Source organism: Magnolia sinica, chromosome 9, assembly GCF_029962835.1.
Source record: "Magnolia sinica isolate HGM2019 chromosome 9, MsV1, whole genome shotgun sequence".
NCBI lineage: Eukaryota > Viridiplantae > Streptophyta > Magnoliopsida > Magnoliales > Magnoliaceae > Magnolia > Magnolia sinica.
Window position 1 is genome coordinate 72,770,132 of NC_080581.1, and position 15,116 is coordinate 72,785,247.

The following is a 15,116-nucleotide window of genomic DNA, read 5'->3' on the forward strand; positions in this document are numbered from 1 at the left end:
GGAGGCCCCACTTCAAAGATAACACCCACTGAGCAGGATTGCGTACTGCCAGCTTCAGTAGCGAGGTGGCTACTGATATGATGTATCTACGCTATCAACGCCTTCCGTCCAATTTTCCAGACTATTTTACGGCATGGGCCCAAAAATGAAGCATATACAAATCTCATATAAACCACACCGTAGAAAAGAGTGGTCTGAGAAAATAGACGGTTTCGAAAATGATCTGAGAAAATAGATGGGACGGTTTCGATAAAACACGTACATATCATGTAGGGCGACAGAGCAGTCAGCAGTCAGTAACCACCTCGCTACTGAGGCTGTCAGTACGCAATCCGCCCACTTAGTAATTTAAATAATAAATAAATAAAAATGGGAATGGAATCCCAGCAAATCTCCTCTTTTAAGCATGCAGGTTACGGCGTCCCTGGTTAGGACGCGGATTGCGCCCTACCCCGCCCGGACGGATCTGTGGGGCCCACCATGATGTAAGTGTTTTATCCACGCCGTTTAACGCTTTTCTCGGATCATTTTAAGATTTGAACCAAAAAAAGAGGCACGTCCGAGGCTTAAGTGGACCACAAAGTGGGGATTAGACGTCCACCATTAAAAACTGACAGGGAACTGGAGAAGTTTCCAATCAAGCTGATATTGTTGTTTGTGATCCACATCTACATGACCTTATGAATAGGTTGGATGGTTAAAAAAATAAAAACATCATGTTGGCCCTTAGAAAGGTTTCAAGGATAGGTGTCATTATCAGTGTAGCTTCCTTTGGTGTGGTCCACTACTGGAGATGTGGACCTGCCTCATTTTCTGGTTCATATCTTAAAATGTTATGAGAAAATCTTTGAACGGCGTGGATAAAACACTCGCATCACGGTGGCCCCAGGGTAGGACGCAATCCGCGTCCTCCTAGTTACAACGTCACACTTTAGATAATCCAGCCTATCGATCTAGACCGTCCATTTGTTCCAACACAGGTATTATATGATACCAGATACGAGTCACACCATTCTGACTATCATAATAATCCAATCTTTAGCCTCTAATAAAATGGACGGTCATGATCATTAACACAAATAAGTCCAATAAACAATTTGACCAATCTACATGTCACTGACCATCATAAGCAATGGCTGTGATGCATGTGATTTTTGCATGATATCACCGTGTGTTCGAGACTTTATCAACAGCTCAACTCGATTGACAGTTCTGTCTAAGCAAACAACCAGATGCAAAGAGTATTATGACTTTCAAGAGTCCCAGAGTATCAGAACATTTTCCACTTACATGTGTTAGGATTATTGAAAGTTACAGAAATGGTTTGGGTGGCAATGGACCGGGTCTGGACCTGCCGGAGACGATCCAAACCGGTTTTAGATTTCGTATCGGTTCTTCGGTTGTAAGCCCAAGACCGCCCGTTAAAATATTATAAATGGACTTCTTCTCGCTTGGAAAATTTTGCAAGAACCAGGCACGGCACGGTCTTATATTACTGGCCCAGCCCTATATGGACCGATGAAATCTAACCGGCAAATCCGGTCCGTTACCACTACTGGAAATCCATACCTTGTGAAGATGACATTATCCCCACGGACGGCTGCGAATGAACCACCATGAATAACACACAACCTTCACACCAAGGTCTCTCTCTCTCTATCTCTCGAGGGGCAGAGAGTTTCCTTCCGAGCGACGTATTTATAGAGAGGTTTCTTGAGAAATGATGTCATGAGTTAGTAGTGCATGCACATAGTTTGATCTGTACTCGTTGAAGTGCTGATCATCTATCAGGACTGTACATCAGTCCAAGTCCGTTCCTCATAAGCATTGGAGGATCTGAAGCTTCTACCAAGTGACAAGCAAAAATGGATGGAAAAGATTTTAAATAGAAGTGGGCCTAATAAATGAAGTTATCACCATCTGATTTCTATGAATTTTTCATAGTAGTGCAAGAACAGTGGACCGGACTTATTGGACGGTCCAGATAGGTGATGTTGGTACCAAAAATTTCCAAATACAACAATGTGCATGGAATAAGGTGTTTCTCACACGTTAGTGTAAGTAATGCAGGCAGGAACCAGCATTAATATGATGGCCCGGGTTAGGTGAGGCATTAATATCAATTTTTTAAGTTTTTCTGTTCAAGCTTAATTCTTAATGCTGAATGCATGGATTATTTTGATTTTTTTTTTGGTAAATGGCAACTCCACTATAGCAGGCGTAAGTGGAAGCAATGTTAATCCGGCAAAGTTTTTTAACCCCCACCTGATTTGTAGATTGTATGCACACCCTTCATTAATTTTGCCAAACCATTTTAAGGCATTAGCGAAAAATAGGCAAACTCAATGTTGAAATGGACCGAACCACATCAAGATACAGGGATGATGACGCCCACCGTTGAAACCTTCATATGGCCCACCATGATGTTTATTTATTATCAAATCTGTTCAAAAGGTCATGCAAAGTTAGACGAACAAGAAACAAAAATATTAGGTTGATCCAAAAAACTTTTGTAGCCCTCGAAGTTGTCAATGTTAGGCATTCAATTTTCACTTTTTTTGTGGTGTGGTCCACTTAAGATTTGGATCTATCTTATTTTTTGGCTCATAACTTAAAATGAATAGATGGTGGAGATATAATACATACATCATGGTGAGGCCCACATAACTTTTCCATGTGAAACCGTTGCAACATTGAGTTATACATACATAAGTTGGCTAATGCAGATCTCCTGAAACAGAGCCTCTTGAAGGAAGTTCCTGTGTTGAAAAGTTGTGGGGCCTATCATAATGTTCGTGAGAAATATACCACACCCATCCTTTTTCCACCTCATTTTAAGAAATGAGACAAGACCCAAAACCCAAGTAGGCCATATGAGAGGAAAATTTGGGGAAAGAAATGCCTACTATTTAACCATTTTATCTATGGTTAAGCTTTGATTTACTACTCATTTTTGGGGTCATGACGTCAAATTATTTGAAAAAAAAATGGATAGGCATTATGGATCTAACACATACAGTGTTGCAGCTCTTATTGGGAATGAAGATTGTGGACGAGATGGGGTTGGGTGCAGCCAGACCTCATTCCAGATGATGCGCCCCTAACGTGGAGTGCAACTTGATGTTTGTATTGAACATCCACATCATGCATTGGTTTTTCAGTTCATTTTAGGGCATAAGCTCAAAAATGAAGCATATCTAATTTCAGATGGACTATACTATGGAAACAATAGTGAATGACTATTAACGGACCACAAAAGTTATGGATCAAGCTTACACGTGCTTCTTTTTTTTTTCATTTGCTCTTATTTTTAACCTTAGTAATAGGTTGGGATGGAAAATAAATATGACAGTGGGCTCTAGGAAGTTCTTAATGCTAAGGTGTTCATTCACCATCGTTTCCTATAATATGCTCCACCTTAGATTTGGATCCTCTTCATTTTTTGGTCTCATACACTAAAATGGTCTTTTAAAAATGGATGGACGGCTTTGATATACGATATACACATCAAGGCAAGCACCACCGTAAGGGCTACACTTTCTTGTTTGAGGCTAGGCCACACCTGATCCACTCCTTTGCGGATGCATAATGGGGGTGCAGATTGGGCAATACCCACAACCGGACCTACAGTCCTAAAAGAAGATTTATGGGGCCCACCATGATGTATATGTTTTATCCATGCCATCGATCCAATTTGACAAATCATTCTAGTGCATGAACACAAAGATAGCGGATTGAAGCCTCAAGGGGACCAAACCACAGGAAGTAGTGGGGATTGAATTCCTATTGTTGAAAACTTCCTAGGGCCCATCATGATTTTTATTTGTCATCCAACTTGTTCATAAGGTCACATAGACCCCGGTATGAAGGGAAAACATAAATATCAGATTGATCCAAATCTTCTTTAACCCCAAGAAGTCCCTAAGAATTTTTCAAAGCTTTCGATCCCCACTCCTTCATGTGGTGTGGTCCACTTGAGCCTTCAATTTGTCTCCTAAGGCCCATTATAACGTTTATTTCTTATTTAACTTGTTGAGTAGGTCATAGAAACATGGATGCTGGGAAAACATAAACATCACCTTGATTCAAAAATTTGTGGCTTAGTAAGTTCTAATGGTAAGCATTCAATTACCATTGTTTCCTATGTTCTGGTCCACTTGAAATTTGGATCTACTTGATTTTTTGGGTGCTTGCCTCAAATCAAGCTGGCAAAATGGTGGAATGGCATGGATGTTGTCAACAAGGGGCACACTATGGATGAATCAAGCAAAAATAATAATAAATAAATAAATATTAAATGATCTTAACCTTTAAATCAACTTTTATTAGTTAAATATGAGATGTTTATCAGTCTAATTCAAAGACATTAATCGAAGAGTTATGATTATAATAGGAAGAATATAGTATATGGTCCATTAATCAAAATAGTATGTTTAAGAGATGTATATGAATTCTGAATAGGTGTGCCAAATTTGGTGGCATGAACAATAACATATTTTGTCTCATATTTACAGAAAATAGAGATTAAGATAATAGGGCCAGATATGATAATTTACTATTTTTTAGATATCATGGGTTATGTAATAAAACAAAATTTTATGAAAAAAGTTTTTCAATTTCATATATCAAAACATTTTTCAGACAAATTATCAAACAGATTTGTTAGTACTCATAAGTGTTGTGAAAATATTGATTAAAAAGTATTTTAAATAGAAATATATATGTGTGTGTGTGTGTGTGTAAATTATTTTTTTTGAAAAACTTAAGTTTTTTGGGTGTTTTGGGAATAGTCTCATATTGAAAATGAGAGAAGAAAATAATGTGTTTATATGTATATAATTGTGATTTAAAGCCCTAACATACTCAATCCTAATATAAGGGTTTGCGAGAATCGACGGAAATAAAAGGGGGTTTGTAACCCTAATGGCTTAAAATGAAATAAATGAAAGAAAATGATGGAAAGAGATGTAGGAAAATCTCTTACCTAGCAAGTGAGTGGAGAATCCAACCTAAAACTTCGGATTTCATCCGTGGAAGACATGAAATTGAGAATAGAGATGAGGTCTTGCACGAATCTGGCGAGCATGGGGATTAGATGGTGTGATCCGGTACAAGGCCTCACCATCTCTCTCATTCGTCTCTTCTTCTCCTCCTCTTTCTCTTCCTGGCTTTGCAAATTCATATGAGAGAAAATGAGACCCCTAAATGATCTATTTATAGCACCAGATTTGGTGCAAATAGCTTTAAGGGTTGGGTTTTTACTATACTAGCCCTAGGGGATTGTGTTTCTACTCTTTGGGGGCCATTATAGGGCATAGGGGTCGATGCCCACCATAGGATAGTTGACCCTAGTGATGATTTATGCATAAACACAATCTGCCCGCCATTTGAATGTATTGATCGACGGATATGATTAGAAGTTTGTTTAACGGTCACCGATGGTCGATCGGGGCCGCGGTTATACGGATATGTTTGGAAAAATTTCATTAGTTGATACTCTGATTTTGGCCATGAATCGACGGTCCAAAAGCTACAACTTCATAAAAAACAAAGTGGCTAGTTTCACTTAAGTTATAGATTTTCATATAAGGTATTCGCACAACCCAAGCATGCACCTTGTGAGTCCAAGTTGAGCAATTCGAGGCATGATATCGGCTCGATGTCCTTCGATGGACGTCAAGCTCACTAAGACGAATGTCTTTCTGTAATATTAGATTTAGTGGCCTACTAACGAGCGATCTAGATCTTGTTTGGATAATCAGAGCATTTCTGGAATGAATTGGGTATTGAGATTTCTTGCGAGAAATTATTAGGGTTTGGATTAGCTAGGTTTATAGTGTAAACTATTCGCAACTAGCGAAAATGATGATTTGGTCATAATTACCCTAATCAAGAACTCTAATTCAACTATAATTGAAACCACCTAATTTAGTAAAATATACTAAAATAGAAAATTTAAATTTAATTATATAGGATGATTCCTAGTATGATTAGGAGAAATTTCTAAGAAGACGTCGAGTATAAAAATTCTAAGATGAAAAAGATACGCGCAACCCATTAACAACGTGTAGTTGTAGAAAATTTTCAGTTTCAATAGTTCTATTTCATATAATGTTTTTGACATTTTTAGTTATTAGATTATTTTTATTATATTTTTAGTAGTTCATCATCAAGTCTACTTTATCTCTACAAAATTTCATTAAATTTTAAGTTCTAGAAAAATTTTAAAAATTCCAGAAGTACCAGATGTCCGAAAGTAAGATTTTTGGTACAGTTTTCAAAATACCCTAAAATAAATCTCTTTTAAATATTTATTATTTATTATTTATTTTTATATAAAACTAAACTCATCAAACTTCAATCTATCTTTTAAATCACCTCAATCAAAACTGTAAATAAAAAGATATAAATTTTTGAAGTTAGCGCATCAAAACTGTCAAAATCTGAAAGTGCAGAAAGTTGCTAAATAGGGGGGCGTGGTGGCACCTCCGATTCCACAGTGGAACCTCTCAGGACTGTCTCAAAATGTATTTTTTTAGCTTATGTGCCACTGGGGTCGGTCCCCACTCTTTAAAGTTCAAACTTTCAATCTTTTGGGAGGTTTTGGTGGACCCCACATTATCCATTTTAATCTCAAACACGTACGAATGCATGCTCGGACATGGACTCAAATCGTTAAAGCAAGGGTAACGCCCAAGGCCATCCAACTCCAAGTTGGTAAAAATCCGAGACGTTACAATATAGGGTGTGGAGTACCTTATTATTTACTTCATAGATCCGTGGAGTACCAGGACTTGCCTGTTCCACTACATGGTGGAACACCTGCGCATAGGCTCGGGCATGGTCTCGGTCTCGGTCTCGGTGTGAGGGCATAGGCATGTAAGACAATGTGGTTGTAGAGGCGTCAGGGCATAGTCTCGGTCTCGGACCCGAGAAGAAGAGCAACAATGACTTCTAATCCAACCAGTCAAGTTTAATACGAACCTTAGCCAACAGTCCTCAAGAAATAGACCAAAGCAGTGGTCTAAACCAGCAACAATTTTCTAATTTTCTCTCTGATATATGATTTTATGTCATTTATCTGCCAAAAAAAATAATTTGTGTACACGTAGTTCCATCTGTCGTTCTTCGTGTTTGCTGAACGCAGAACCACATACAGGCTCGCCATATCCTATAAGCTATTTGCCTGCAACCTATCAGTATACGCAATCACTTTAAGAATGGGCAAATGACGCTTTAAGGACAACATGATCACATGTCCTTAATATTTCAGTTTTTTAATTATTTTACATAAATTGTAAATCTATAATTTCCGCTAAAATTAAGTACTAAAATTCAATACCTTAAGTTTTAACGATCAAATTTACTTTTAGTTTGTTAGTTTACTAAACAACACCTTAATAGGTAAGAGCCTAATTGGGGGCGCACCACGTTGCATATGTTGTATATCCAAGTCGTCTATCCATTTTAGAAGATCATTTTAGGGCATGATGCCAGAAAATGAGGTAGATGCAAATCTAGGATAGACCACATAGTAATCATTGAATTCTGACCATTAAAAACTTCTTGAAGGAGGCACGAGGTTTTGTAGTTTCCCTTCATCTAGGTTGTGACCTTATCAACAGGCCTTATCACTAGGTTGATTGGCAAATAAGCATTACAATGGGTCATGTTGTGGCCTATTTTTATCATTCTTGGAACAACCAATTAGGAAATAACATGTGTCGTTGCATAATAAGTATAGAGAACGTATAAAATCTTTTAAGATATTTCAAGAGTATGTTGCAGAATAAAACTAGCATTGATCAAGGTGTTACACGTTATGTCGTGACCGAGAAGATAGAATGTATGATGTAGTTGAGAGAAAAGCAGTGTTGAGGCAATTACTGTGACATGTGTCCAAAAAGAGTCTGAAAGGTCGGAATGGTGCCGAAGCAAGTATTATCGACTAAACGTGGAGGAGAAGCATCTAAATAACTATCTCAATGAGATTTATAAACTCTCCTGCTCCTACCTTCCTTGGTAACCCCCTTTAGCTGTTAAGTTCCTATTACTCACTAATATTTTTCATCCTACGTGATTGATTTTCGGAAGATCGAGACCTAATCAGGCGAACCGACCCAAATATAAATTATTTGCTTTCGAGTGATCTACAGTTGATGATTTGCCTGAACACTTGCAACAAATAAAGGAATCTACATTTGCAGCAGCCGAGACTTACAAATGATTTCAATGAAGCAAAACATCTCATGCGAATGCAAACAAAGAAACAGATCAAATATATCTTTTAATTATCTTTTATGTTTCTTTAGCATAATCAATTCCTTATGTTTATTAGTATAATCACTAACTTAATATTATATTAGAAGTAGCTGTGATTCTTAGTTCAATGAAAAAGAGGTCTCTCTCTCTCTCTCTCTCTCTCTCTCTCTCTCTCTCTCTCTCTCTCTCTCTATATATATATATATATATATATATATATATATATATATATATAATGCTAGCTTTTGCAACCAACTACAAGTGTGTTTTCTTTTTGTTTATGTTTATATTTTGTAACTTTTTTTTAAAGCACCGAAGACAAACATGACCCATTCTTGGAGGATGGACTGTACTTCTCATAATCACCTCATCATCGGATCTTCTCAAATCTCATCCATATATTATCTATTCTAGATATATGCTTATCCTCATGCTTATGGGTCATTTGACACCATGGATTTGGGGGGATTTCAAATCCCTTGATCGTTTGGCACCATAAAAGTAAATGCAGGGTTTCAAATCCCCTCAAATAGAGGGTTTCAAATCCCCGTTGAGAGCTTGGGTTACATCTAAAATCCTTTCTAGAGTTGCATGTGTAACGTGCATGTTACCATGCTATTATTTTATTAGGGACATGGCCCTCTAATGATACCCAAAACAATTAGATTACCAATTGCATCACTATAATTACTTTAATATAACGACCAACACCATCCAAACATTGTCTGTATAATTGAATGCCCATAATGAAAATTTCCCACATGGCCTAATGCCTCTCGGTTTCAAATTCAAACATGCGTAATGTTTTTGAGGGAATCTTAGGGGGTGTTTGGTGCATGGAATTAGGTGGTATTAAGTGGAATGGAATTTTAAATCCCCTGGTTTAAAAAATCGTCATAGTTTGGTTTATCATAGGTTTCCAACATTGGATCCTGTGCATAGAGTATGGAGGGTTAGGGAGGGCTTTCCACAATTCAATCAGGATATGCAAAATCCACGGGATTTTTCTTACAAGCACGAGAAGGGAGGTGGGGCCCACCTTGATATTTTTGAGGAATCCACCTATCCATCCGTTTTACAAGATCATTTTAGGGTAAGCGACAAAAAAGAGGTAGATTTAAAACGTAAGTGGGCCACACAAGAGAAAATAGTGGGGATTGAGTGACCACCATTGAAACATTCATATGGCGACAAAATTTTTGTATCACAATAAAGTTTTCTATGTTTTCAATTCATCCCGGCAGGAATAAACTTATAAACGGTTACGATGACATATAAACATCAAGGTGGAGCTCGGGAAGATTTCAGCAGTAGGAAATTATTTCCCTACTCTTTCCTCTCGTGTGGCCCACTTGAGTTTTGGGTCTGCTTGACTTTTGGTAGCATGTCCTAAAATGATCTCACGAAATGGATGGACAGGGTGGATTACTCACAAACATTAAGATGGGCCCCACCTTACTTTTCAATGTAGTTTTCAAACATGATTTTTAAGTTTGGTAATTGTTTTCCGTGCACGACCAAACACTACATGAATCAAAACATGTATTTAAGTCCAACATCATACATGATCCAAACACCAAGGTGAATACCTCGCTCCCGTGTCATTAAGGGACAATTCACCGAACAAGTGCATTGTAAAAAAGCAATTCCATCCCACTTAACACCATGCTAAATACTCACTCTAATTGAACAAACCTCATTGCAAAAAAGCAATTCCATCCCACTTAACACCATGCTAAATACTCACTCTAAATGAACAAACCTCATTGCCTATTTGGGAGCGTGGATTTGGAACCCCACGATTCGAAACCTAGATTTAGAACCCCATGATTTAAAACACTTATGTTTGAAATCCTTCTATTGTGTTGGGCACCTTTGATTGTGAATCAACTTTAATTCAAAAGCAGCCATGCATGAAATATTTACAAGGGGTTTGATTTTAATTAGTAAATCAAATTTAATATCTCTAATTAACTATGTATGTAATGTTGGACGGTTATAATAACCTCCAAATATATGATTTGATCGAAAATGATAAAATTTTAAGTTTGTGATGCACCACGGTCACAAGATCTAAGGGCCTGTTGGCCAGGCAGATCCCACGGTATTAGGAGGGATGGGATTGGCAATATCCTAGGATACGCGTGACGAGCCAAATAGATTCGATGAACTTGTCTCGAGATATGAGCAATCCCATGGATCTTAAGGCCCTGTTTGGTTTTCCGAATTATGCTGTAATTAGCTGTAAAGACATCATAATAACTTCTTTACATATATTTCTAATCATTGGAGTAGTACCGGGATTCTGCTTTCCCACGCTTGTTTTTTCAAATTTTCAGAGTGTAATACACACTAATTGTGTGACCAGTCGTTTGGTAATACAATGTAGTAGTCAAATCAATCTCTTAATAGGCTTATGGTGTCCACCATTCTAGTTATACATCTACTCAATACGCATGTTTGTTTTTTCAAAATGACGATGGATCTTCGGAAGGTTACAAGTGACTGCATCGAACCGGTGATGGTCTTATACGACTAAGACTGTTGAGGGTCTTAGCTCTATTAATTGAAATAACTGAAGCTTGTAGTGATGGTCCAGATATACCATTGGATTTGTGATAACTTCTATCCAGACCGCATTAACGGTGAATGAGCTGACTGAAAGAACTGATATGTGGGCATCCGATGATGCTCACACCAGACATGATTAGGATTTTAAAATTGGAGCATGTGAACAGATTCTATGGACATATTATATATCCTGGCATACCTGAAAGAGTCATACATGTAATTTATAGCGTATCAATGTCGGAAGTGCAAACCATTACGTCCATACGGTTGCGTGATATTTGTTCGAAATTATCTCCATTGTTACATATCACACATAACCGATGTAAGACAACAATTAATATTACAACACAAGGTCGAAAACATACTATCACGCAAAATAACTATCAGTGTCAAGATAACTAATATCAAACTCAACGATGCATGCCAACGTCCAAAATATTTCCATAACACTTTTTTTAAAAAGCCACAACAGCCAACACAGTCTGCCAACTTAAACGACCACTGCGTCCAGCCATCAGCATCGCGAAGACATGAGGTGAATGGCGAGGATTAGAACCAGGCAGGTAAAGAAAATCTTCATCAACGCTGAAAGTGCATTCGTCAAATCTTCATCAACATCCTCCCGCATGCAGTTCCCACTAGCAGATGGACAGTCGAAAGATGGTCCCTGAAAAGTCGGTAGAGGATTCATGTGAGCGGTCCCAGATCCCGGTCCATACATGGACCCACTGCTGTCACGATCCTTCAACGTCTCATGTGTGGATGCATTTGTCACATCCATCTGCTCGCGATATTCTTTCCACTGAACTAATGCCTCTTCCGTGGATTTGTATCCACGGAAGCGGGCACAGGAATACCCGTCCACCTGCTAACGGCATTCCTCCCAGTTGTGGTAAATGCCGGGACGACGTCCGTCGAAGACAACGTACAACTTTTTGACATCTGCACACATAGGGAATATCAGATGAAAAATGAGATAACCAGAGTATAGAAAACCTGAGATAACAAGAGTCTAGCAATATGAAAAATGACCTTCTTTAGTAAAAAGAATACCTGAGCTAACCTTGAAAATTACATCATACCTGCTATTGTGAGTAAATAGACCTGCATAGTTAGTACGTACCCTATACAGATATGAAAAACAAAATCCCATACATCATACAAAGTTTACGTTTAAAATAATAGCAGATAATACGTATTTTTAGGCAGTGAGGAGTAAGCATTTACTACAGGCCTGAATCCAAGAATGTAACAGTTATCATCCAAAAAATTATAGTCATCCAGGTGCCTCCCAGCACACATCTATCAGTAAAACGCGTGATCAGGAAAAAAAACAAAAAGTTTGTCCAGCACTTCAATAGCTAGTACACTTCACTAGCAGAACAGAAAACCCAAAATATTGTCCAGCAAACCATACGGCTGATCGTCATATGTAGATAACACCCCAAAAGAGAAGATTAGTGGATAAAAAGATTAGTCAGAAGAGATCAATCCGAACACTGATCTGGTGCAAGTATCCTCAGCACAAAGTCGAGCCTCATAGACTCGGGAAGCGAAAGGAATGACGCAGATTGGCTTTCATCTTTGGACAGGATCCTAGTTGTGCGTAAGACCTCGTTACTTGTGAGGCCATCAATCTACTCCAGTGCAAGTACAATCTACTTCATACGTATGGCGTCTTTCCTTTTGTGTATAGTTAGTGCCAGAGACTTGACAACATCTGCCACTTCACTCATCCCTTTGCCAATTACGTTGCATGGGCGTTCCAATTTGGCTCGCTTCCTAGAATTGGTTATGCTGCCCGTGTTGGCGGAGTTGTTGCCATTGTGAATCAGACTTCTGGTTGCAATATGCGCATCATCGTAACTTTGAAATGACCATTGGATGTTATGTCCACCATCTCCAACATTGTCACTTGACAGAACAAGTGTGTCGTCATTAAGATCAACTGATGCAGTCGGTGTAACATCATCATCACGAGACTTTCTCGTACCACTTTGGGTATGCATATTTCCAGTCGTAGCACGAAGTCTAGTAGCTCGGTCACTTCCAAATAAGAACACGAGGTCATCATACCTTCTTACCGGTTTTCCACGAACATGTTGGGCATAGGGATGTGACTATTCACAAAGAGAGAGATATATATTGATTAGTAAACCTCAATGGACCAGCTTTGGATAATCTAAATGATAAATGAAAAAATAACATTTCACCCATATGTAATCATCTCATACGTCATCTGGTGCGGTAACTAACTTCTTGTCGTCATCCCAACCGAACCTACTCGCGTTCAGGGTGTCTTGAACCTCAAAATACAACCTCTTTAGTGTTCGCAGGCGATTACCAACATGCTTCTCCACAACTGATATCCCTAGTGCTCTCCTGACACTTTCCACAACCGTTTTATACGTTTCGTTCTTAAGTCCGTTCGCACTCTTGCAGCCGTTCACAACCACATCTATCAATGTATCGATAAGACAGTTATTCATCTGGTCTGTCCACTGCATAACACTACTTGACATAACGTTCTCATCAAGTGATTTCGATTTGTATTTGTGTGGTGTTCTTCTGGGTGTGTCACACCGACCTTGCCCAGACTGTTTCTTTGGTGTAGTTTGGTTGTGAACACTATTTGGTCCATATCGTCATCACTATATACTTCGATAATCTAAAAATAACACAATGAGCAGATTTAGTCTGATAAGTACAACCAAAGTATCTAGGTGAGGAGGATGCATTAATTTACAATAGTTGAAATATATAAACGTAAAAACTTATAAGATATTATATGGAAATGAGGATATTCATCATTATAATTATCCAAAAGTATAAAGGGATCTTTTCACAAAGTCTATATACGCAACACAGTACAGTCATATGGTGATATTACCTATTATAAAAAGTTAAATTGCAATTCAGATTTCAAGCTGTACGACTCACAAGATGAGATTCGTTCCACATCCTAGTAGCAATGTTGTCTCGATATGTCGCTCATTCGTCATTCTCCCGTTATGTCACATTCATATCGCATGGAGACAAATCTATACTCTCAGCAATATCTGTAGATGTGATTTCATCTTCTACCAAACCATCACCGCCAGATATACGGATAAAGTTATGTAACACATAACATGCGATGACTATCTTCACCTGCTTTTGAAGGTTGTATGGTGGAGCTAATTTGAGGATTGGAAAGCGGGCTTTCAATACCCAAAAATTCTCTCTATAACGTTTCTTAGTTAAGCATGCCGATAGTTGAATAGTTCTTTCTTGTTGGAAGGATTACGGCCTGTGCGGTACTCATTGAGGTGGTACCGTACACCCTGGAAAGGAGCCATGAATCCCGGTGAATGAGCGTAACCAGCATCAACTACGTAATACTTACCTACAGTTAATTGTGAATAATTGTCAATCTAATTTGGTGGAAAATCATATTATCATTTTTGGGTTGTTAAACAGTTATTAACTCAGTATTCGCAGGCAAAGTTAACCGATCAATGGAATGTGTCAAAGCACTTTGTAAGACGAGTGCGTCAGAAGCTGATCCCTCCCATCCGGCGAGCACATATACGAACTTCATGTCAAATGTATATGCACCCAACACGTTCTGAGAAAGTACCCTTTTCCTGTTACGGTAGGTTGTACTTTCCAGTGCTAGTACGTAGGCCGGTATATGAGTCCCATCAATTGTACCAATGCAGCCCTATTTTCACCCTGAATAATCAGGAAGACAGATAAAGTATATGACATTGCGGAATATTGCATAATCTGATTATACCATACTTGAAAGTAATCACTCCAGTGAGGATTGACTAAGATCTCGACTGGTGTATCCGCACCTGGGAGTTTAACGAACTCCGGATACAATCCGACAATAGCATCCACCGCTTTACTAAAATAACGGCTCACCGTTTCTCCAGATCTTATAAACCAATGCTCAATGACATAGTTCCTAACATTATATCCAACCGTGTGAAGGAACATGACAAGTTGTTCCTCCAAAGATACATGTTTCCTGTCAGGAAATAAATTTCTATCCCTAAAAAGCGAGCATAGGTTAAAAAATGTAACTTTGTTCATGCGGAGTTGTGCTACACACTCATTGTCACCCGCTCTAATAATGCTATTTATTAGCTTTCTTCTTTCAAGGTCTCCGAATCTGGAGGGTGATTTAAATAAAATATTATTGCAATATTCGCCGACAACAATTGTTATAGTTGCTGCAGCAAGTGCAGCTGCAAAGGTTGCCATTTCTTCATCCGTCCATCCATGTTCATACATGT

The 15,116-nt window shown here is 38.4% G+C and overlaps 1 protein-coding gene and 1 long non-coding RNA gene across 2 annotated transcripts in view; both read right to left on the minus strand.

Annotated features, from left to right (window-relative positions):
• Window positions 1-1,658, minus strand: part of LOC131255660 (uncharacterized) — a 152,173-nt gene extending 150,515 nt beyond the window's left edge. Inside the window, exon 1 of the long non-coding RNA XR_009176229.1 lies at window positions 1,570-1,658. This is a non-coding gene — a long non-coding RNA (uncharacterized LOC131255660). The remainder of the gene's footprint in view (window positions 1-1,569) is intronic.
• A 9,982-nt stretch (window positions 1,659-11,640) lies between these two features.
• Window positions 11,641-13,355, minus strand: LOC131255112 (uncharacterized). Its single transcript, XM_058255805.1, has 3 exons — window positions 13,068-13,355; window positions 12,537-12,953; window positions 11,641-11,775 (listed from the first exon to the last, which is right to left on the minus strand). The coding sequence occupies exons 1-3, from the start codon at window positions 13,353-13,355 to the stop codon at window positions 11,641-11,643; spliced, it is 840 nt and encodes a 279-aa protein (XP_058111788.1).
• Window positions 13,356-15,116: the final 1,761 nt, after the last annotated feature.